General features: G+C 44.2%; 1 protein-coding gene across 2 annotated transcripts in view; it reads right to left on the bottom strand.

Moving 5' to 3' along the window:
• The window catches only part of SND1 (staphylococcal nuclease and tudor domain containing 1), a 602,204-nt gene extending 577,383 nt beyond the window's left edge, over nt 1-24,821 (bottom strand). For both annotated transcript variants that reach the window (XM_044279946.1, XM_044279947.1), the window contains exons 1-2: nt 24,631-24,821; nt 13,916-14,065 (exon numbers count right to left, since the gene is read on the bottom strand). In XM_044279946.1, coding sequence (XP_044135881.1) covers nt 13,916-14,065; nt 24,631-24,696 — 216 coding nt within the window. In that variant the 5' untranslated portion in view covers nt 24,697-24,821. The remainder of the gene's footprint in view (nt 1-13,915; nt 14,066-24,630) is intronic.
• Nucleotides 24,822-25,366: the final 545 nt, after the last annotated feature.

Here is a 25,366-nt window from a genome sequence, read left to right as displayed (position 1 = left end):
TCTTGGCAAAAGACAACTTTTCCCATTTTTGTTATACAAAGTTGGCATTTGACCAAGATATTTATCTCACCCAGCATGGGTATATGTAAAATGACACCCCAAAACACATTCCCCAACTTCTCCTGAGTACGGCGATACCACATGTGTGACACTTTTTGCAGCCAAGGTGGGCAAAGGGGCACATATTCCAAAGTGCACCTTTCGGATTTCACAGGCCATTTTTTACACATTTTGATTGCAAGGTACTTCTTACACATTTGGGCCCCTAAATTGCCAGGGCAGTATAACTACCCCACAAGTGACCCCATTTTGGAAAGAAGACACCCCAAGGTATTCCGTGAGGGGCATGGCGAGTTCCTAGAATTTTTTATCGCAAGTTAGTGGAATATGAGACTTTGTAAGGAAAAAAAAAAGAAAAATCATTTTCCGCTAACTTGTGACAAAAAATAAAAAATTCTAGGAACTCGCCGTGCCCCTCACGGAATACCTTGGGGTGTCTTCTTTCCAAAATGGGGTCACTTGTGGCGTAGTTATACTGCCCTGGCAATTTAGGGGCCCAAATGTGTAAGAAGTACCTTGCAATCAAAATGTGTAAAAAATGGCCTGCGAAATCCAAAAGGTGCTCTTTGGAATATGTGCCCCTTTGCCCACCTTGGCTGCAAAAAAGTGTCACACATCTGGTATCGCCATACTCAGGAGAAGTTGGGGAATGTGTTTTGGGGTGTCATTTTACATATACCCATGCTGGGTGAGAGAAATATCTTGGCAAAAGACAACTTTTCCAATTTTTTTTATACAAAGTTGGCATTTGACCAAGATATTTTTCTCACCCAGCATGGGTATATGTAAAATGACACCCCAAAACACATTGCCCAACTTCTCCTGAGTACGGCGATACCACATGTGTGACGCTTTTTTGCAGCCTAGATGCGCAAAGGGGCCCAAATTCCTTTTAGGAGGGCATTTTTAGACATTTGGATCCCAGACTTCTTCTCACACTTTCGGGCCCCTAAAAAGCCAGGGCAGTATAAATACCCCACATATGACCCCACTTTGGAAAGAAGACACCCCAAGGTATTCAATGAGGGGCCTGGCGAGTTCCTAGAAATTTTTTTTTTTTTGCATAAGTTAGCGGATATTGATTTTTGTTTTTTTCTCACAAAGTCTCACTTTCCGCTAACTTAGGACAAAAATTTCAATCTTTCATGGACTCAATATGCCCCTCACGGAATACCTTGGGGTGTCTTCTTTCCGAAATGGGGTCACATGTGGGGTATTTATACTGCCCTGGCTTTTTAGGGGCCCTAAAGCGTGAGAAGAAGTCTGGAATATAAATGTCTAAAAATGTTTACGCATTTGGATTCCGTGAGGGGTACGGTGAGTTCATGTGAGATTTTATTTTTTGACACAAGTTAGTGGAATATGAGACTTTGTTTTTTCTTACTAACAAAAAATTTCCGCTAACTTGTGCCCAAAAAAAAAAGTCTGAATGGAGCCTTACCAGGGGGGTGATCAATGACAGGGGGGTGATCACCCCCCTGTAAGGCTCCATTCAGACGTCCGTATGATTTTTACGGATCCATAAAACACATGCGGACGTCTGAATGGAGCCTTACAGGGGGGTGATCAATGACAGGGGGTGATCAGGGTGATCACCCCCCTGTCACTGATCACCCCCCCTGTAAGGCTCCATTCAGACGTCCGCATGATTTTTACAGATCCATGGATACATGGATCGGATCCACAAAACACATGCGGACGTCTGAATGGAGCCTTACAGGGGGGTGATCAGGGAGTGTATATGGGTGATCACCCGCCTGTCATTGATCACCCCCTGTAAGGCTCCATTCAGACGTCCGCATGTGTTTTGCGGATCCGATCCATGTATCCGTGGATCCGTAAAAATCATACAGACGTCTGAACGAAGCCTGACAGGGGGGCGATCAGGGAGTTTATATGGGGTGATCAGGGGTGCATAAAGGGTTAATAAGTGACGGGGGGGGGGGGTGTAGTGTAGTGTTTGGTGCGACTTTACTGACCTACCTGTGTCCTCTGGTGGTCGATCCTAACAAAAGGGACCACCAGAGGACCAGGTAGGAGGTATATTAGACGCTGTTATAAAAACAGCGTCTAATATACCTGTTAGGGGTTAAAAAATTCGGATCTCCAGCCTGCCAGCGATCGCCGCTGGCAGGCTGGAGATCCACTCGCTTACCTTCCGTTCCTGTGAGCGCGCGCCTGTGTGCGCGCATTCACAGGAAATCCCGGCCCTCGCGAGATGACGCATATATGTGTGACTCTGCGCAGGGCTGCCACCTCCGGACCGCACATCTGCGTTAGGCGGTCCGGAGGTGGTTAATACTGGCTGGCACATGATGATGATGGGGGGGGCTTCAATACAAAATTTCATTTATTTGCAATTAGAAATAAATATTTGACAATATATAACATTTTGTCTTTGTGATTACTCTGCTTTAATTATGTTCAATTTGTAGCAATAAAAATACATCCTGCATATCAGATATTTACATTACAATTCATAACAGTAGCAAAATTAGTTATGACATAGCAAGGAAAAAAAAAATGTAATGGTTGGGGGTCACCACAACATGAGGAACTGTATTAAGGGGGTCACGGCTTTAGAAAGTTTGAGAACCACTGTACTAAATGGTAAAACACTCGGTAACACTGACATGGAAAGAATCTAGGAATTTTTATAAACAGCAAACTAAGCTGCAAAAACCTGTGTCAGGCAGCTGCTGCCAAGGCCAATAAGATAATGGGTTGCCTCAAAAGGGGCATAGATGCCAGTGATAAGAACATAGTCCTACCACTTTACAAATCACTAGTCAGACTACACATGGTGTACTGTGTACAGTTCTGGGCTCCTGTGAACAAGGCAGACATAGCCAGAGCTGGAGAGGGTCCAGAGGAGGGCAACTAAAGTAATAACTGGAATGGGGCACCTACAGTACCCTGAAAGATTATCAAAATTAGGGTTATTCACTTTAGAAAAAAAGACAACCGAGGAGAGATCTAATTAATATAAATCAGTGGTCAGCACAAAGATCTCCCCCATCATCTATTTATCCCCAGGACTGACAGTGACGAGGGGACATCCTCTGCATCTGGAGGAAAGAAGGTTTGTACACAAACATAAAAGGATTCATAACGGTAAGAGCAGTGAGACTATGGAACGCTCTTGCCTGAGGAGGTGGTGATTGAGTACAATACAGGAATTCAAGGGCTTGGATGTATTTCTCAAGTGTAATAAATATTACAGGCTATAGCTACTAGAGAGGGGGTAGTTGATCCAGGGAGTTATTCTGATTGCCTGAATGGAGTCAGGAAGGAATTTTCTATTCCCCTAAAGTGGGGAAAATTGGCTTCTACCCCATTTTTTTTTTTGCCTTCCTCTGGATCAACTTGCAGGGCGACAGCCCAAACTAGATGGACAAATGTCTTTTTTCGGCCTTATGTACTGTTACAATCGGTCATGTGGCTTGGGGTATGCCTCCTCAAAACAGCTGACTGGCAGGAGTCAAGTGTGTTGGACCCCCACAAAAGCAGTTGCCTGATAGCATATCCAGTCACAGTTTAGGGCAAATTATTATCTGGCAATGGCGACTTTTTTTTTTTGACCATGTTCTGGATATGTTACCAGTCTTTGACATCCCTATAAGAGAGGATTCAATGAATATTTAAAGCATGCTATACATAGCTTATAAAAGTACCCCATTGCTAGGGCCACACTAGCAAGACTGCTTTTGTGCACTGTTTTCCAGGATTCTTCAGGAGTGAGGACCCTTCTCTGTAAAGTAGTTTCTTGCCCTTCCTAGGAAACTCACAATGCACTGAATTGTGTATTCTTTTGTAAAATTATGTGTATTCAAGTTGATTAGCTGCACACATTGTTGCTGAAGTGCGATGGGGACGCCATGAGGAAAAAAAAAAAAAAAAGGCACACCCCAAGTTGGCTGTACATTGCAAAGTATAATACTATCACATTTCCTGTAGGTGGCAACACCAGGCACCTTTGCAAAGCGTCCGGTTGCCATGGCAGCCCCGATGGTTGAGGGGGGGGGGGGGGGGCTGGCTCTAGTAACCCCATGGATAGCACTACCGCGACATCTAAGGGGTTACAGCAGAGTATCAACATACAGCTGACACTCGCTGCTGATAGCGGTGGCTCAGGAATCGGGGGGGGGGGGGGCACCAGGACACATTACCTGATTTCAGGCTCTGATCCACAGAGCGCAGAACAGAGCCTGGAACAGGCATTTCTTCACTGCCGTGATCTGATTGGTTTGTCTGCACATACAAACCAATCAGATCAATTGCCGACAAGGGACCACTCCGATTGCCGGCATTACTGCACTGTATGCTGTCCGTGAGCAGGGCAGGGGCAGAAGCTTTAATCCAAGCATTTTGCAGCGCTTGGATTAAAGAGCTGCCTGACGTCTATACACATGCTAGCTGATTGCAGTCGGGAAGGGGTTAAAATGGGTGTCCAGTAATCACTTTTCATCTAATGGCCACTGCATGAATCAGAAAACTCACTTTCCTGCATCAGCACTGGAGCTCAGTGTTTACCTCTAGCACTGACCGTGCATGGCCACACGGTCAACCAATAACCAGTTTCAGTTATGATGTGGTCGCAAGCAGCACTTCACTTCTAAAGCCAGTATCTTCTGTTTTAGGGGGCAGGCTGCAGGCATTAGCTAACAATTGCTGGAAAACCCCTTTAAAGCTTTTGGGACCAGAACACTGGTTGAAATTATATAAGATACTAAGATGCATTATCAGTATCAAATCAGCAAGGGTCTGACAACCCACACCCCCACCAGTCAGCTGTTAGTTTTTGGGTCAGATGACAGAAGTCAGCAACACAACTCAGCTACAGTGGCATGCAAAAGTTTGAGCCCCCATGGTCACAATTAGTTACTGTGAACAGTTAAGCAAGTTGTTGATATGATCTCCAAAAGGCATAGAGTTGATTATAATTATAAAAAAAAAAAAAGCATTTTAAGCAGAAACAATTTTAATATTTTACATTTTCACAATAAAAAAAAAAAGGAAAAAGGGGCTTAAGCAAAGCTTTGACCATCCTGTATTGTTAATACTTAGCAGCACCCTTTGAAAAATGTCAGCTTGTAAACACTTTTGTAGCCAACCAAGAGTTTCAATTCTTAAAGATATTTTCATCCATTCTTCCTTGCAAAAGTCTTCCAGTTCTGCTAGATTCCTTGATGTCTTGCATGTAATGCTCTTTTGAGGTCTATCCACAGATTTTCAAGGATGTTCAGATCAGGGGACTGAGGGCCGTGGTAAAACAGTCAGCTTGCACCTGGCTTGAGGTAGTCTATAGTGGATTTTCAGGTGCGTTTAGAAACACTATTTGTAGAAGCCATCCTCTTAAACACCAATTCACCAAATGTAAAAAGCTTATGTTTGCTTCCAGAATTTGCTGAAATTTCATTGAATCCATTCTTCGCTCTAACCAAAAGGTTCCCCATGCCATTGGCAGAAACAATCCCAAAGCATGATGGATCCACTCTACTGCTTAAAGAGGACCCATTTTACAAAAAGTATATTTAGACACACTATACCACCAATGCTTATAAATAATATACCCCTAATTTTTATATAAGCATTGGTGGTATAGTGTGTCTAAATATACTTTTTGTAAAATAACATCACCCCATTTCATTGGTGGTTGTAGTGGCTGCATGCTCATTAGGCAAATGCTTCCCTGAATCAAGCATCCAGCGACGTCATCGGGCTCTCTGCTTCCTTACCAGCAATGCCGGCGTCTTCTCTTCCGGGTGTAGGGCTGACGACATCTGCGCAGGCACACTGAGGAAGGAGCAGCCAAGCGAGTGTCCTCTCAGAGCACCTGCACCAAATGCGCAGGATTTGAGCTGCAAACAGGGCCAGCAGAAGGAGGGCGCTCACTGGCCCTGCCAATCAAGTGGAGGAAGAGTTTTTTTAGACCTAGGATGCAGTGGCTACCAGCAAGTAACCACCCAACTTGCTGGTAAGAGATATATGGACTCTGCATACATTAGCAATTATATTACATCCAATACTGAAAATTGCTGTTTGTGGGGGGGGGGGGGTGACAGAAGCGCTTTAATGTTTGGAGAGTTCTATTTTAACTTCATCGGTCAACAGGACTTCTTTACTAAATGCATCAGGCTTGTTTAGGCTACTTCCACACCTTGAACGTCAATGGGAGGTGGATCAGTTTTCAATTGCACCATATTGTGTCAGTAAAAATAGATCCATCCCCATTGACTTACATTGTAAGTCAGGACGGATCTGTTTGGCTCTGTTTCGTCAGACAGACATCAAAACGCTGCAAGCAGCATTTGTGTCCACCTCCAGAGCAGAATGGAGGCAAGCTGATGCATTCTGAACAGATCCTTATCCATTCAGAATGCATTGGGGCTCAACTGATCCGTTTTGGGCCACTTGTGAGAGCCTTGAAACGGATCGCACAGGCAGACCCAGAAACAACCGTGTGAAAGTAGCCTTAGGATGTTCTTTTGCAAACTTGTGATGCTGACTGTTGTGGTGAGGACACAGGAGAGGTTTTCTTCCGAAGACTCTTCCATGAAGGCCATATATGTGCAGGTGTCGCTGAACAGTAGAACAATGTACCACAACGCCAGAGTCTGCTAAATCTTCCTGAAGTGTTAGGCAGCTGCTTCAAAGAGCCCATGGCTGACGTTTCTTGGGACAAGGTTAGAAGAGTCTGTATTAATAAAGCTTTAACATTTTCATCACATTGCCTTTCCCAACAGTGATTGTTAGGTACTTTCACATTAGCGCTATTCTTTTCCCATATTGAGTTCCATCCTAGGGGCTCTATACCAGAAAAGAACTGATCAGTTTTATCCCCATGCATTCTGAATGGAGAGAAATTCCTTCAGGATGCATCAGGATGTCTTCATCAGTTCAGTCTTTTTGACTGATCAGGACAGAGATAAAACTGTAGCATGTGGGGGTTTTATCTCTGGCCCAAAAAAATAAAACTGAACACTTGCCTGTATGCCAGATCCGTCCTTCTGGTCCACGCAGACCTTTGAAAACTTTTTAAATAAAATAGAAACAGCTGTTTGTCAGTATGACAGACGGCTCCGTTCTTGCTATGCATTTATCAGACGGCTCCGCATCAGTTTACAAAAGTTGTCAGTAATTTTAACCAAGGGTGCCCAAACTTTCACGTGTCACTGTACATCCATTGTGTAGTGGATGGCACTGTTTGCCACAGCACAAAGCAAGAACTGATCAGTTGAGGTGTTAGACCCAGCGTAATCTAATATTCATAGTCTATTCTGGAAATCCAAAATGGTATATGCCAGTAAAAACCAGACAGACATCCGTTTCCATTGGTTTTTAATTTTTTGATTAAAGAAATAGAATCAAAAAAAGACTCTGTAAACATGATTATGGGGTCTGACATTTTGCCTGAGTTGTTTTGAGAGTATTAATAACAGCGCTTTACAGCAGCCCCATTGGCCATAGACATAATGGTAAGGAGGGGACCTCATTGACTTCTATGGGAGAGTTTTCTAGGCATGCTCTGACCTGTGCAGAGGTAATTATACAGGGGAAGAATAGTTAAGATTTGACAAGGTGGATGCCATCTTAACTATGCACATACATGCCATCATTAGATAAGCAGATAACTGCAGTAAAGTGGTCTGTACAGACCATGAAGTGTCACCTATTCGGCTCAGTGGCCTGTGTGCCAACAGCAGGATTTTATGCTTTTTTTCAAATGTAGATGTGACATGGAAAATTGAATATCAAAAAAATTCTTAACGTTAAAGATAAAAACTATGATTTAAACAATAGGTCGTTTACTGGTGACATTCACTTTAAGGGCTGTATTCCTGACACATGCAGAAAAGGAGGCAAAGATAAGGGATGTTTAAAATCTACATTCTCCCAGCAGTTGTGCCCCTGTAAGAAAAGAAGCGATTTCAAACACTGTCCAAATCCATTTCTTAAATACAACTTTATTTTAGGATCTCAGACAAAATGTGACCTACAAGTGTTTAATATACAGTTATAATGTAGTTTTTTTTACGTAAATAGGCTACAATTCCTAAATGTAACAGCAGAGGGCACTGTACTCCCATTAATAGCAAACATCAGGCAGCATTCACTGAAAGTGCTAACCAGGGTATAGATACAGACAGCCGTAATGTTTTTACAGGATTGCGATAAGCTAAATACAATTCCCTGGCTTGGCTGGTTTAGGGTGCTTCCACTTTTTTATATTCTCAACAGGGAAGTCGTTTTTAAAGAAATGGGATATCGCGAGTTCTCACAATGCACTTTTGGTATGTTTTTTCCCATAGAAGCCATGGACTCCTATGTATACATTAAACGTTCACTTTTCTATGTATGAGCAAAAAATTAACAGTTTAGCAGAAAATAAAAATGTGATGGAAAGTTAACAGCTGTGCTAAAGAAAGTTTGCTTCGTCACCCATTATTTCCCAAGGACATCCACCATTTGCACAACATTGGTTCCAGGGAAGTTTAGATGGCAATGTTCAGGTGGCGTAGATAAATGCTCATGGGCCCTGGTCAACAGTTCAGCTTGGGCCCCCACTTTCCTCACTGCTTTGTCACTAGGGAAGCACAGCCATAATGCTGCATGAGGAAAAATTGAAACTGCACCAAAATGCTAAACTCTGACTTAACTCCTTCCCTCCAGTCAGAGGTGTAATTTGACCAGCATGCACTTTCTATAATATTTGTGTCTTCAGGCCCTCTCAGGTTCCAAGGACCAATAGCAACGGCTACCTCTGCACCCCTGGTAGTGTTACATGGGAAAGGAGCTTCATTAAAGTTATATTCCAGGTACCAGCCCAAAAAAACTAGCTTTAATTTGTCAATTGCAAGCCTTTACTTTTAGTAGTAGGCTTTGGTCATAGTAGTAACCAATCTCCGACTCCTTAGTGCTCAGAACCTCTACTCTGGTATAAGGGTATGGCTGTGGTGTCCCGAGCACAACAGTTCCCACTTCTGCTTAGAGACTTGTGTACAACCTCTTCACTGTCACATTAGCCAGCAGGTCCTATACCAAGCTTCCCAAGGCAGTGATTCATTCAATTAGGGAGGGGGGAAAAGTACTCCACAAAGCATCTACAGCTCCAACTTACCTTACAGTTCGTTTAGGCTACTTTCACACTCACGTTTTGGCTTTGTTTGAGATCCATCATGGGCTCTCACAACCTGGTCCAAAACCGATCTGTTTTTTGCCCTTATGCATTCTGAATGGAAAAGGAGCTGCTCAGAATGCATCAGTTTGCCTCCAGTCACCATTCTGCTCTGGAGGCGGAAAACAGAATGCTGCCTGTAGCAGTATTGCTGTCCGCTTGATGAAACTGAGCCAACCAGATCCGCCCTGGCACACAATGCAAGTCAATAGGGACAGATCTGTTTTCTCTGACAATAGAAAACAGATCAGTATCGATTTTTAATGGAGTTCATGACAGATCAGTCTTGGCTATGTTACAGATAATACAAACGGATCTGTTTGTGATGGATGCATGCGGTTGTATCATAACAGATCATTTTGGAGGGGGTAGGGGGAGAATTAACTTTTTGTTCTCAGAAACAACTACTATTTAGACATTTAGTGCCTGGCGTGTCTCCAAGTGGCTCATTAGCACTTTCTTCTAACATCATTAAAATTAGGGGACCTAAGTCATGCACACTGGCACATAGCAGGACATTGGCACCATACAGATCGGCACATAATTACAGAAATATTCTCCTGAGGATAACAATACAGCTGTCAGTTTTTGCTAACCTTATGCATTACCCCATTTAAATGAATTGACACCATTTGGAAACGGTACATTACAGATTCCAAGTACACTCCTGTGCATGTGGCTGATGCCCACAAGTAGTGATCAATCCCATAACACTCAGCACTGTAATATATGCTCAGGAGCTGGGCTGGCATCATTGCTCGCAGGTGCCCACTGTATTATACACCCTGATCCCACTGCAGGGATTGGACATACCAATCCTAGTAGTTTAATACCTCAGGTCAGGTTAGTAGTCACTGTGGCATCAAGCTGTTCAAACAGAAGCAAGCTCCCTCATTCCCCAGGAGAGCACTCTGCAATAGTCACAGGGTGCCAATTGTCATGGATGTGGTTGGCCTGCTGATGGCCTACAGTCCTGCAACATCTCAGCCTGTGTATATTTTTGCAATAAGGATGTATTACAACTAAATATTTTTAGAAAGGCTCCACCAGCAAACTACTGGAGCTCAGCCTTTCAGTAACCAGCTGAAAGAAAACCGATAAATCAAATATAGGCTAGCTCACAGTATTTCTGCATCAAATAAAATATTTATTACTTTTAACAATATAAAATACAACTACTTAGATATCAACATATCAGCATAGATACATATATGTGTATCCAGCTGCACAGTCCAGAATCCGATCCATATTTTATCTCGAACCCGAAAGGGTATTTAAATCCATGACTAGTAGGTTCACATTCAGCATTCTACATTTAACTACTGAGGAAGGAACAATGTTCTGAAACGCGTCTAGTGTGTATTAGACCAAGGCTACTGGTGCGGTTTTTATCAGCTATTGAAAGAAACCCTATGCTATCATCTATCTGTCCGTTTGTGTATCAACGCTGCAGAACAAAAGCAAAGGAAGCACAAAGTAAACTCTGCTATACCAAGTTCCGGTAACCTGACGGGCTCAAGCAAGTAACATCTCAGCTGCACCAGCTTCCGCCAACCCTACGGTTCCAAGCACCTACGTCAACCAGCGACTTGCCATCCAGCTGGTCACATGGGACGCTGTGAGAACGGGTCGTAAGCCCGCTCCTAAAGTGGAGAGAGAGAGAGCGAACGCTATAATTTGAAAAGCAGAATAATCACCACCGTCAAAAGGTACCCAAGTACAGAGTTTACTGCTACAAGGACAATCTTTGAACCTGTCCGGTTCCAACAAACTGGTAAATTGGTATATAAGTCCGTGGACATTTCTAGTGGTTTCAACCGAAATTTTTGCAGGCCCAGTATAGCCATAAGGTTCTATTTGTTAGGAGTACTCCAGTCTGTATAGGTTAGTGCATGAGCTCCTGCACTGTCTATATCTATACAATATACACATATATGTATCTATGCTGATATGTTGATATCTAAGTAGTTGTATTTTATATTTTTAAAAGTAATAAATATTGTATATGATGCAGAAATACTGTGAGCCAGCCTATATTATTATTTGATTTAAGGATGCATTACAGTCTAGAGCAAGCCATCAATAAATTGCAGGCTCATGTTCCGTAAGGGATCAAAAAAAAAAAGAAGTCCAAAAAACATATCTAATGACCTTCTATATTAAAAGGGAACCTGTGAGCTGAATGAGGCAAGCTATAGAGCAGGAGAAGCTGAGCAGATTGATATAGTGAATCTTTTCTCCATAAACTTATTTCATTAAAATTTTAATTCCTGCTGTTCTGTAATTTGAAGTCAAGGAGGCGGTCTCCGTGATGACAGCCTTCTCTGTGCACACAGAAGGCCGTCACTGAACAGACCACCTCCTGGACTTCAAAGCCCAGTATGTGTAGGAATTTAAATGAAAAAGTTATATAGTTCTGTGGGAAAAGATTCAGTATATCAGTCTGCTCAGCTTCTCCTGCTCTATAAACATGCCTCCTTCAGCTCAGACACAACGTGCAACCTGACAAGTTCCCTTTAAAACTATCCTATTTCACTCATACGTGGAAGAAAATAAAATCTCCAAATGTCAGAACATGTGTTCTAAGCAACTGGCCTACAAAAACAAAAGGAAAAAAAGTTTTTAAAAAAATGCTTATAATTTACATGCATCTCAAACTGGCATCAAAAATGCATAGTCATGCAAAAACAAGCTCACACAGCTGTCAGCAGAAAAATAACAAAAGGTTATAGATTTCAGACTACCATGACCCAAAGCATAAAAAAACCTTAGTATTAAAATCATAATTTGGTATATCTAATTATAAAGACCAATAGAATAAAAAGGAAACCCTAGAAGAATTGTAGAATTATGTTTTCCCACACGTTTGCCCCCATTGCCACATTTTTGCCTAAATAAATAAATTTCTCCCATAAAACAAGCCCTCATGTCTACTGAAACTAAGTTGTGGCTTTTAAATTGTGGAGATCTAAAAAGTACCAAACAAGGCTGTGTCAATAAAAGTCAACTTACCCAAACTAAGGCTACTTTCACGCTAGCTTTTTTGCAAATCGGTCATGGATCGGCAAAAAACCGCTTCCATTACAACCGCATGTATCCATCATGAACGGAACCGGTTGTATTATGTCTTCTATAGCCATGACGGATCCGTCATGAACACCATTGAAAGTCAAAGGGGGACAGATCAGTTTTATATTGTGTCACAGAAAACTGATCCATCCCCATTGATTTACATTGTGTGCCAGGACAGATCCATCTTGCTCAGGACCAAATCGCAGACAGAAAAACGCTGCAGGTAGTGTTTTTTGTGTCCACCTCCAGAGCGGAATGGAGACTGATCGGAGGAAAGCTGATGCATTCTGAGCAGATTCTTTTCCATTCAGAATGCATCAGGGCAAAACTGATCCTTTTTGGACCGCTTGTGAGCCCTGAACAGATCTCACAAACGGAAAGCCAAACCGTGAGGGTGAAAGTAGCCTAAACATGAAAGAAAACCACTTTATTTTCCTCTTCACCCAACTATTTTTTTTTTATGGAGCTAAACTTTAAAGTATACTTTAGAGTATTATACCTACAAAAAAAAAAAAAAAAGTTGCACATCTATGAAATGACAAGCCCCATTTAAGCAATGATTGAAGGTAACCATGTGGGGAACAACTGAAACATGCAAAGGCGTAGAAGCTCACATATACCTTTCCTCCATCCTCATGGACACAAATATATGATCTGGCACAGAGGGTGCACCAAGACTATTCCACTTTATTTCAAAATCAGGGTGTCATTAAAGGGGTTGTGCAGGAATTTATATTGATGACCTATCCTCGGGATAGTTAATCAATATCTGATCCACAGGGGACAAACCCAGTAGCCCTCACCAATCGGCTGGTTCAAGAGGAGGCAGCACTCCATGAGAGCACCTGTTCATTATACTGTGCAACGTCTCCTGTGGAGCAGTGGCATAGTGTAATTACAAGTACTCACTCCACTCAAATTCCTGTTGGGCCAACAGCCATCAAGTGAACAGAGCAAGTAATAGTCACACACAAGGCCCCTTTTAGATGAACAAGTGTCTTTCAGTGGACCCACAGTGAGGCACCCGGCCTGAAATTCCAGCACTGCTGGGGTCACATAGCTTTATATTGATTAATGATGCTATGCAACCCTTACAGTTCTGGAATGCACTGCACAACACTGACAGCATTATGTCAGTCATCTAATACATTCCAGAAATTTAAGGGTTACATACTGTAGCATCACAAAGCAATATAATGCTAGGCAACCCCAGCAGTGCTGGAAGTTCAGGCGAGACACTCGCTCATCCGAAAGGGGCCTAATGAAGCAGCACTCTGCTGGCCAAACTCTTTTTGTACCCCCGCTGATCAGATATTGATGAGGATAGGTCATCAATACAAAATCATTGCACTACCACTTTAAGTTCAGGAAACAGAGGAAGGAGTCAAGCTTCTTTGCATTAACAAGTGAACGATGGGGGAGGAGAGAATAGTCCGCACCAATAGATTTATATAGCTGGCCAGCAGCGTCAGGAATTTAAATACCAGTAATGCAGTAGTCATGTAGACTTAAATTTAACATAGAATTCACAAAAGGAAAAAGAAAGGAAAATTTAGGCAATTGGGCCCCGAAGGTCACTTCCTCCTTCATCAATAGTTAACCTACCTCATCAGGGACATCTTTTGAATCTTGCTGAGAGGCCACAGCTCTGCGGGCAAGAGCTCCAGCACGAATGTTACTTAGGTAGATGTTCCGCTCTGGGGGCGGACCGCCACGTGGTTGGCCTCTTACAGTAATAGCACATCCTGAGAGGACCTGTAAAATAAAAGTAAGAATGAGTCCTGTCAATGTGTTAACACCTTTAACCCCTATACCACCAAAGGACATAAGTAACCCATCAGGCGTAGTAGATGGGCAGTTGCATGTGTAGTATCAGCCTGTTTAGTCATTTTTCCACTTCTGTGCAAAGTAATATACACACTTTGGCACAGAGATGGGTAGCAAGGGTCCTACTTCTACTAAAAAGAGGTATCAGAATTTGATATGAGCACATCTAATCCCTCCCTGGCACCTAATCAGTCCTCATGTTGACTACACAAATCACTGCAGTTTTTATGAACACATTAAGATCTGTGGAAGTAGACAAAACCCGACAAACCGAACCCAGTACAGCCTCATTGATTTTGTGGAGGGGCATCTCAGGTCCTGAATAGTTCAATTGCAGCCACAAAGGATTTTTTATTTTTATTTCCAACACTATGATGCAAAAATGAAGTTCTCGGAGGTATTTCCATAATGTGCCCACTTTCAAAAAATATATATTAGCAGGTGGTTATAGAGGGTGAAGTCTGCAGTGGGCTCCAATTCTCACACTGAATGTTTCTGGTAACGTAGAGGGGCTTCAAAAATAGCATCCCATCAACTGCTGCAGATTCACATTACACTGCAAATCCACTGCCTAAACCCCACCAAAAGGGAATTCAGATATGGATTTAAATAGCACTCCACTCAATACAGTAGTAAAGTGGTGGGCGCATCCCATATTAGTGGCACATCACTAGGATATGCCATCAATGTCACATAGGTGCAGCTCAGAGGTTAGACCTGCACCCATCTCCAGAAAAAGCCCCCCCCCCCCCCACCAAAATTATAAAGCACATTGCATGCGCTGACTGCTCTCCATTCATTGCTATGGCGGTTATGAAAACAATTGAGCCAGCTCGATTGGCTTTTAGCAAGTCCCATAGCAGTGACTGGAGAGCACACCAATGTACAGCCACTTGTCCATTCACTGCTGTAGGACAGTCAGAAATAGAGCCAGCGGTTGTCCATTTTAAAAACTCCCATATGGGCAGATGGAGGGTAGTTGAGCATACAAGGATGCCCTCTTCATTTCAGGGGCACCTCTTCTGGAGAAGGGTTTAGGTCTCAGAGGTAGAACTGGCATCCAACATTAACACTGCAAACACTTGGAGTGCAACAGTCTGTCCTCAGACAACTCTAGTTGAGGTGCTGCACAGAGAAAACCAACCTCTGGGTGTGTTTGTACTTGCCACATCTCTACATTAAGGCTGCTTTTAGCTTTAGTGGCAGTGTTTTATGCAGTAGCTCTTTGCTCCTCCGAGTGTTTTGCCAATGCCTGCTTTATATGGGGAACATGCCCCTGGGTGGCGTGGACTTCAACTTCTGGCGCACAGCACTGCAGAGATGTGCCTGATTACAGACATGCTAGCAGCGATCTAGCCGTGCATGTCTGCAGCTCTATAGGCTAAAGCAAGGTGACAGAATCCCTTTAAGTTATAGTAAACCTGGAGGGCAACACAAAGCCCCGCCCCTTCCTCTACCCCCACCCCTTTTTACCACTTCAGGAAAGTGGCTAGACACCTAGAAAGTCTCACATTATGGGGCACATGGCGTGCACCATGTGCGACTTTTTAACACCACAAAAGCCAATTACATTGCCAAGTTTACCCCATTAAGTTACTAATATTGTAATTACTATAACAAGTTTTATATAAATTCTGAAAATGTTGTCAGTTCATCATTAAAGAGTTTTCCAGGATTTTAATATTGATTACCTATCCTCTATATCAGATCAGCATGGCCTTCCCTTCAACCAGCTTATTGGCAGGGGTGTCGGACCCCTACTGATCTGATATGGATGATCTGTCCTGAGGATAGGTAGTCAATATTAGGGATCGACCGATATTGATTTTTTTAGGGCAGATAGCAATAATTTGTGAACTGTCAGGCCGATCATTTGTACAGATATTCTGGGAATTTTCATTTTACAAAATAAAAATTCCTACACACATCTGCTGAAAATTAATGTTTATTGTCAACGTGTAGGTGAATAGGAGCTCACACTGTCCCTTTGTGCACACAGCAGCATGGAACTTACCATGGCAGCCAGAGCTTCAATAGCGTCCTGGCTGCCATGGTAACCAATCGGAGCTCCAGGAATACACTGCACAGCACCTGGGGGGTTAACTACCGCAGATGGCAGCTATTGCTCATAGAGGTCGGGAGCCGGGCGGCTATGATTCTGCAGCCAGCTCCCGCCTCCTGTATATGAATAAATGAGATTTCTCTCCACTGGTGGTGCAGTGGCCATAACCCCTCCCCTTCTCTTGTCCTCCTTCCCTTCATTGGTGGCAGCACAGGGGGTGGGAGACACCGCTTCCTTCTCCCCTGTGCTGCCGAGGGAACACAGAGCGCTGTCAGCAGCACGATCTGTGTTCCCAATAAGTTATCGGAATATCAGCAAAATAGATGCAGATACTGATAACTGTCAAAATACTGAATATCGGCCGATAATATCGGTAAAACCAATAATCTGTCGATCCCTAATCAATATCAAAAGCCCAGGAGAACCCCTTTAATGAAAATCCATGACAGACAGGGTGATCTAATGTTAGAAAGTCAGTTCCTACCTCTCCTGCATTGCTCCCTTTCACTAGGTATCTTTATAGTGCTCCAAGACCCTTAGTTACTTGACCTGACAATACTGCACAGGTTTACTAGTAAAAACCAGATTGGCCATAGACCCTACAAGGAAAATTCCCAGTAGGCCAGTGCCTAGGAGGGCCACCCAAGCCCTCGTCACTAGCCACAAGCTGGGTACATCACCTGGCCAGCAGCCATTCTGAATGACAGCTCTACAGTTGAATACTGTAGCACAGGTGGCAATATTTTGTGCTGCACTAGGGTATATGGTTCAGTAGGCCTTCCTACCCTGCCCAATTATGTTGCCTTCTTTCAATTTGGACCCATCTGCAACATGGGCCATATTTAGTTCCCAATATACCCCTGCAAGTAGATGAGATTTACAAGATGTACACTGTGCAGAAGCAGATTCTGAACTTGTAGTGCAATGTAGAGGGCGACATCTGGGGCTATCTAGACATGTGGATTTGGATATGGAAACGCAGTCCACAAACTACAATGCTGTGTGCATGTACCTTACTATGTAATGTCGGATCACGTGTACAGGTGTCCTCATAGTGGGATATTCTGATGTTCTACAAGTCAGCTTAATATCCGCTACAGGATAGGCAAGTGTTAACATGCAAGCCCATTCCATCCTGGTTGAAGGCAGACATGGCCAAGACATTAAATCATTGATTTTTCCATGTAGCATTAAATTCCAGCACCTAAACTAGACCTCGAAAAGCAATATGCAGACCACCAGGAAACACTTAAAGGGGTTCTGCATTTTTTTTTTTTTAAATGATGATCTATCCTCTGGATAGATCAGCATCTGACCGGCAGGGGTCCGACACCCAGGACTCCTGTAGATCAGCTGTTTGAGAAGGCAGCGCCGCTGGCAGTAGCGCCGCGGCCTTATCGCTGTTTACCGCAGACCCAGTGACGTCACTACTAGTATCAATGACCTGGGCATGGCTAAGCTCTGTTCAATTGAATGGCGCTTACCCCCGCCATTACGTCACTGGGCCTGCGGTAAACAATGAGAAGGCCGCAGACCCCCGCTGATCAGATGCCGATTTATCTATAGGATAGATAATCAGTTTATTAATAAATAAATGCAGAACTCCTTTAAGAGTTATATACAACTACATGTGAAACTCCTGTCTAGGGACTTCGCACCCTAAGCAGTGATCATGGAGGCAGATATTTTTCTTCTTTTCTAGTAAGTAATACCCTTGTCATCCTCTCTCTGCTAAGGGTTCTTTCACACTAGCGTTTTTCTTTTCCGGCATAGAGTTCAGTCACAGGGGCTTTATACCAGAAAATAACTGATCAGGTATACCCCCATGCATTCTGAATGGAGAGTAATCCGTTCAGGAAGTCTTCAGTTCAGTCGTTTTGACCGTTCAGGCAAGAGAAAGCCGTAGCATGCTACGGTTTTATCTCCAGCGGAAAAAACTGAAGACCTGCCTAAATGCAGGATCCAGCATTTTTCCTGAAAGAAAGATCCATCTGTCCACATGACAAGTGGAGAGACGGATCAGTCCTCGCAATGCATTTGAGAGACGATCCGTCTCACAAATGCTTTCAGTCTGTGGCAGATACAGTGGGCAGTCCCGATGACTGAACTGCCCGCTGGATCACACTGCTGCAAGTGTGAAAGTAGCCTAATAAGGGGAACACACACTATATTCAACCACATAGCATCAGAAGTGAATCTGAGCTGAAGAGATTCTTCACTACCTCCAATTACCCAGTACAAATGTCTCTTTTTAAGACCAAGCAGAATCATGTGTATCCCACAATTGCAGATGTTCCCAGATACACGATTCTGCTTGGTCTTGTAGGCATCTGGGAACATCTGTACACGTGGGATATACACGATTCTGCAAGGTTTTGTAGGTATATGCCACATGTACAGATGTTCCCAGATACCTTAGAAAGGGCATGTCAAATACTGGATTGCTGCTGCCACATTGTAGCAACATACTTCCCAGTAGCACCCAGACAATGCATTATGTCAGAATGGCCATCCAATATAACCCAAAATCTGCTGCCAGTGTCTTATTGCAGCCCAGTGTATAGCAGAACCATTACATACGGGAAGGACATTAATAGAAGCTTGATGACTGAACAGTCCCTAAACCTGTCACTCAATGGACATGTTCAGTAAAACTAAAGTAGACCAGATTACTATTCAAACAGCTACCAATATCTTCAAGGAAGGCAGATGATCTTAGGGTACTTTCACACTAGCGTTATTCTTTTCTGGCATAGAGTTCCATCACAGGGGCTCTATGCCAGAAAAGAACTGATCAGGCATATCCCCATGCATTCTGAAAGGATAGAAATCCGTTCAGTTTGCATCAGTATGCCTTCCGTTCAGTCACTGTCAGGCGTTTCGGCCGGCTCAGTTGCTGGAATGCCGGATCCGGCATTAATGCCCATTGACTTGCATTAGTGCCGGATCCGTCCATCCGCATGACAAGCAGAGAGATGGATAATTTCGTGCAATACATTTGTAGACGGATGCGCACCTGGAGCCGTCTACAAATGCTGTCAGTTGTCACACTGATCAGCGGATGCGGCAGGCAGCTCCGATGACGGAACTGCCTGCCGGATCACACTGACGCTAGTGTGAAAATAGCCTTATTAGATAATGCCACCCCAACAGATGCAGTGTCTGCCTGGTGTCACAGACACTAACTTCCAAGTAATGGGATTAAAGGGTTTCTCCGATTTTTAAAGGGTTTTTAAAGGGTTTCTCCGAATTGTTAACCCCTTCAGGACCCAGCCATATTTCACCTTAAGGACCAGGCCATTTTTTGCCAATCTGATACGTGTCACTTTATGTGGTGATACTTATCCAGGCCATTCTGAGATCATTTTCTGGTCACTTATTGTACTTCATGACCATGGTAAATTTTTGTCAATTTTTAAGAAAAAAAAATACCAAATTAACCCAAAATTATGAAAAATTAGCAAGTTTTAATTTCTTTTATAATAGATCGTGATATCTCCAAAAATAATTACTTAACAGTCCCCATATGTCTACTTCATGTTTGAATCATTTTGTGAATGCCATTTTATTTTTGGGGACATTAGAAGGCTTAGAATTTTTTAAATTTTGAAAACTTTCAAGCCCACTTTAAAGGACCAGTTCAGTAATGGTCACTTTGCGAGGCTTACATAATAGAAACCTCCCAAAAATGGCCCCAATTTCAAAACTACACCCCTCAAGGTATACAAAACTGATTTTACAAACTTTGTTAACCCTTTAGGTGTTCAACAAGAATTCATGGAAAATTGAGATGAAGTTTCAGAATTTCACCACAGATTTTTTATTTTTATCCATTTTTCCCAGTAACAAAGCAAGGGTTAACAGCCAAACGCCTCAAAGTTTATTGCCCCAATTCTATATGTGGTTGTAAACTGCTGTACGGGCACACCGCAGGGAGCAGAAGAAAAGGAAAGCAGTAAGGTTTTTGGAAAGCAGATTTTGCTGGACTTTTTTTGACACCATGTCCCATTTGAAGCCCCCCTGATGCACCCCTAGAGTAGAAACTCCCAAAAAAGCGACCCCATTTTAGAAACTACGGGTTAACGTGGCAGTTTTGTTTGTACTATTTTAGGGTACATATGATTTTTGGTTGCTCTATTACACTTTGTGAGGCAAGGTAACAATAGCTGTTTTGGCACCTTTTTTATTTTATGTTATTTAGAACGTTCATCTTAGGTTAGATCATGTGGTATTTTTCTAGGGCAGGTTGTTATGGAGAGGGCAATACCAAATATGTCAACTTTTTTTTATTTTTTTACGTTTTGTACAATATTTTTTAAACGAAGAAAAAAATCATTTTAGCGTCTCCGTATTTTTTTATTTATTTCCCAGGCGATTGTCTTAGGTAGGGTATCATTTTTCGCAGGATGAAATGACTGTTTAGCACTATTTTCAGGTGTATACATGACTGATCACTTGGCTTTTTTGACAGTTTTTATTATATTTTTTTTTACAGTGGTCACCTGAGGGGTTTGGTCACATGGTATTTTTATAATGCAGGTTGTTAAAGACACAGCAATACCCAATATGTCTACTTTTATTTATTTTACATTTAATCAAAAAATATTATGTTTTAGTGCCTTCATATTCTGAGAGCCATAGTTTTTATTTTTGGGGAGATTGTCTTGGGTAGGATCTCATTTTTTGCAGGCTGATGCGATGGTCAGATTGGTATGATTTGGGGAAGCATACGCCTTTTTGATCACTTTTAGTGATGTAAGGGACAATTGTTTTAGCAGTTTATTTTTGACGGTGTTCACCTGAGGGGTTAAGTCATGTGATATTTTTATCAAGCCGGTTAATACGGAAGCGGAGATACCTAATATGTACACTTTTCCCTATTTTCCACCATTTTTTACTTTATTTTTTTTGGGAGGGAGGGGGGGCGGAAACACTTACTTGAAACTTAAATTTCTCTTTTGTAAAAAACTTTTTCTACTATATTTTTGGGGGTCTGATCTCCTTTACAATGCATTCGGTTGTAAGTGCATTTACAATACATTGGTTGTAAGTGTATTACAGACTTACAGCCTCTCCCGGAAGGCAGCTACCATGCCTAAGGAATCGGACGGCCTTTCCTGTCATCGGGTCCCCATCACAGCAGCACGGTGGCCCGATGGAAGGTCCGATACCCGCAAGGACATGACAGGTGCCACAGTCAGCGCTGACCAAGGCACATCAAGGGTTAAGGCACCGGCATCTGTGATTTCGCCAATGCCGGCACATGCAGCAGGGGTCCGGCTATCAGTGACTGCCGGACACCTGCCACGGATCGGGGCAGGCGCGTTTCCTGCATCCGCCCGATCACAGAGCCGTACCTGTATGGCGCTGGTCCTTAAGTCACCAACATCTACGCCGTACAAGCACTGCATGGGTCCTCTATGGATTAAGAGGGGCATTAAAAAAAAAAAAGTTAGACACCTACGCGAATAATCTGCCGCAACCATGCCACTGCAACCTAGGTAACTGCTGTTCTGCTTCCTCATATCCCCACAACGGAATGCCCATTACCAACCCACTTAGTGATTGGCAGAAGGGGCATTTCCTGTGTCTTGAGGAACCAGTAATCTGACTGCTGTAAATAGATTGTATAGGCTATGAAAGGAAAAAATAATCTAGTCCCTGCAACCAAAGATGCCCAGACCCAAGTCCACTACCGAAACCACCCACATAATAAAGCCCCAGGTACACATTTCAATGAGGCAAAAAAATAAAAAATACACTGTGCTGTCCACATCTGTATGTCCATTCCACCTTCACACGAAAAAATAAATAAAACCTGGCTCCAGAGGAAAATGTAAAAGTGGAATCTGGTTGTAATAGGCCACCAAGTTTTTCTTTGCACCAGTTTTGGCAAATCTACCCCATTGACTTTAATGGGTCAGTACCTACTGTGGATTCAATGTCTAAGGGTATTTTCACACTTGCGGCAGAGTATTCCGGCAATGCTGATGCAAACGGATGCATTTGTCAGAAAGATGCGGATCATCTGACAAATGCATTTTAATACCGGTTCAGTCTCTCCGGTGTCATCCGGAAAACTGATCCAGCATTAATTTTTTTGCAATTTTAAAATGTCTGCACATATGCAGACCGGAAATCTATTTTGCCGGAAGACAATGCTGGATCCGACACTAAAACACTTCAGTGGAAACTAATGCTGGATCCAGCATTCTGGAAAGTGTTCAGGATTTTTGGCCCGAGAGAAAACTGAAGCATGCTGCGGTATTTTCTCAGGCCCAAAAACATAAGAGGGACTGAACAGATTGCTCTCTATTCAGAATGCATTAGGATAAAACTGGTCAGTTCTTTTCCGGGATAGAGCCCCTAGGACGGAACTCAATACCGGAAAAGAATAACGCTTGTGTGCAAGTACCCTTATGCAGACAGACTCTGCACGTCAAAGTAGCTTTAGTACATTAGCCCTTTGAAAAATCAAGAAAAGCTACCCAACTTGGCAACCTATAACTACAACCAAACCAGGTAGGATCAATTGATTTGGACCAGATTGATGTGGGCAGCATGAATCTGACCACGGGCAACATCTGCATGGAGTCTGTATGTTCACCCCGGTTTTCTCCCACACTCCAAAGACATACTGAGAGGGACCTCACATTGTGAGCCCCACCGGGGACAGCTTGATGCCAATATCTGCAAAGCGTTGTGGAATATGTCTGCACTATATAAGTGCATAAAATAAATCACATACAAGTCAACTACATCCCACTGCAATGAGAAGAAATCAGCTTCCCATAGGACCCACATAATTGCACATGCCAGGACTTATCCATACAGTGGCTCCCCCCCGTACATTATAACCAGTCCACCAGGGCTCCCCCCCCCCCAGTACATTATAACCAGTCACCAGGGCTCCCCCCCCCCCCAGTACATTATAACACAGTCCACCAGGGCTCCCCCCCCCCAGTACATTATAACCAGTCCACCAGGGCTCCCCCCCCCCCAGTACCATTATAACCAGTCCACCAGGGCTCCCCCCCCCCCAGTACATTATAACCAGTCCACCAGGGCTCCCCCCCCCCCCAGTACATTATAACCAGTCCACAGGGCTCCCCCCCCCCCAGTACATTATAACCAGTCCACCAGGGCTCCCCCCCCCCAGTACATGATAACCCAGTCCACCAGGGCTCCCCCCCCCCCAGTACATTATACCAGTCCACCAGGGCTCCCCCACGTACATTATAACCAGTCCACCAGGGCTCCCCCACGTACATTATAACCAGTCCACCAGGGCTCCCCCACGTACATTATAACCAGTCCACCAGGGCTCCCCCACGTACATTATAACCAGTCCACCAGGGCTCCCCCACGTACATTATAACCAGTCCACCAGGGCTCCCCCACGTACATTATAACCAGTCCACCAGGGCTCCCCCACGTACATTATAACCAGTCCACCAGGGCTCCCCCACGTACATTATAACCAGTCCACCAGGGCTCCCCCACGTACATTATAACCAGTCCACCAGGGCTCCCCCACATACATTATAACCAGTCCACCAGGGCTCCCCCACATACATTATAACCAGTCCACCAGGGCTCCCCCACATACATTATAACCAGTCCACCAGGGCTCCCCCCCGTACATTATAACCAGTCCACCAGGGCTCCCCCACGTACATTATAACCAATCCACCAGGGCTCCCCCCCGTACATTATAACCAGTCCACCAGGGCTCCCCCCCCGTACATTATAACCAGTCCACCAGGGCCCCCCCCCCCCCCCCCCGTACATTATAACCAGTCCACCAGGGCGCCCCCCCCCCCCATACATTATAACCAGGGCACCATGCCTGTGCTTCCACAGATGACCTGCGCTGTCATGAAGAAGGTTACTATGTGCTGACTGGTACAATGGAAGCTGTCCAGATACTACAAAGACCATCACTTCCCTCAGGACCTGGACACCTGCCACCAGCTAGTAAAGAGCCTCCATGTGCTGCCAGCCTGAGAAGACGGCAACAACACACCCTACAGAGTGGCCATGTACACAGCTATGGCGCAGCACGGCAAGGGCTAACAGCACTGCCAGTGCCTGCGCCGGCTGCTCGGGACATGCTGGGACTTGTAGTTCCCCAGCAGCTGGCGGTCACCGGAGGTAAGTGCACGCGGCGGCTCAGCCTCCAGCTGCTGGGAACAAGCCGTGTCCTTTGTACCTCAGAGACCGCCCGGCCTGAGCAGCGCACAACTCCACACAACTTTCCTTCCTCCAAGAAACTTCTGCCCGTGCAGTGCCAGCACAGTCGGAAATGCCCCCCGGGCAGCGCCTGGCAGCCGCATTCCCATGCCCGGACAGCGTCCTGTGACGAGCACCTCAGCCCCACATCCCCCCCCCACAGTCGCCACAGCTGGAGCCGGTCCTCTGGCTAGCTCACCATCTTCACAATGCCTCTCTGCAAGGTAGGTGTCGCTGACGTATTCTGAACTCCGGAGGAAGCCATGACGTGACTGACAGAACGACGAAGCGGACAGAAGAAAGACCGGGCCGGGAACTGCTACTGCTGCTTCCCTCACACACTGACTGGCTGAGAGAAAGTGTCGCCGCCGTTCAGCCGCTATTTATCGAACCGCCCCCTCCGCGCGACCCGCGCATGCGCCAAATACAATGGCAGGTATAGAGCAGTTTCAGGATGACGCTCGTTCCCCGCCTCCTGGGGGCTTGTACTTCCGGGTTGCTTTGGTAGGAAGGACACGTCAGCACGTGTGTCTTGAGCTACTAAGAGCTCTAGGTGCCAGTCGAGTTGTTTGGGGAAAGTTTTGTGGCGCCACATTCGTAGCTCTGTGAAAGTGTGAACTTTTTCTGTCCTTTAAATGTTATGTTTACAGGGGTGAACCCCAAATTAAGATCTGCACATGATGTGAAATTATTCCCATACAGAGGTAGATATTCTTGTTACATAGGTGCTTTGCAGACTGTAAAAGCCAATGCTACTTATAGTTGACAGACACGTTCTTTGATTGGTGTTATTCACTTTTGCATCTGGCCCTGATTACCATGATGACTTCTTCCATCCATGACTTGTATCTGTTGAGTTTGCAACAGAGATGTCCGTAGCCCCCCAACTTTTCCAGACTCCTCCCTACCTTTTCCCATGGTACCCAAACTCCCCA

The sequence above is a fragment of the Bufo gargarizans genome, chromosome 2 (genome assembly GCF_014858855.1).
Source record: "Bufo gargarizans isolate SCDJY-AF-19 chromosome 2, ASM1485885v1, whole genome shotgun sequence".
NCBI lineage: Eukaryota > Metazoa > Chordata > Amphibia > Anura > Bufonidae > Bufo > Bufo gargarizans.
Note: the sequence above shows the minus strand (reverse complement) of the source record. Positions and strands in the feature narration are given on the sequence as shown.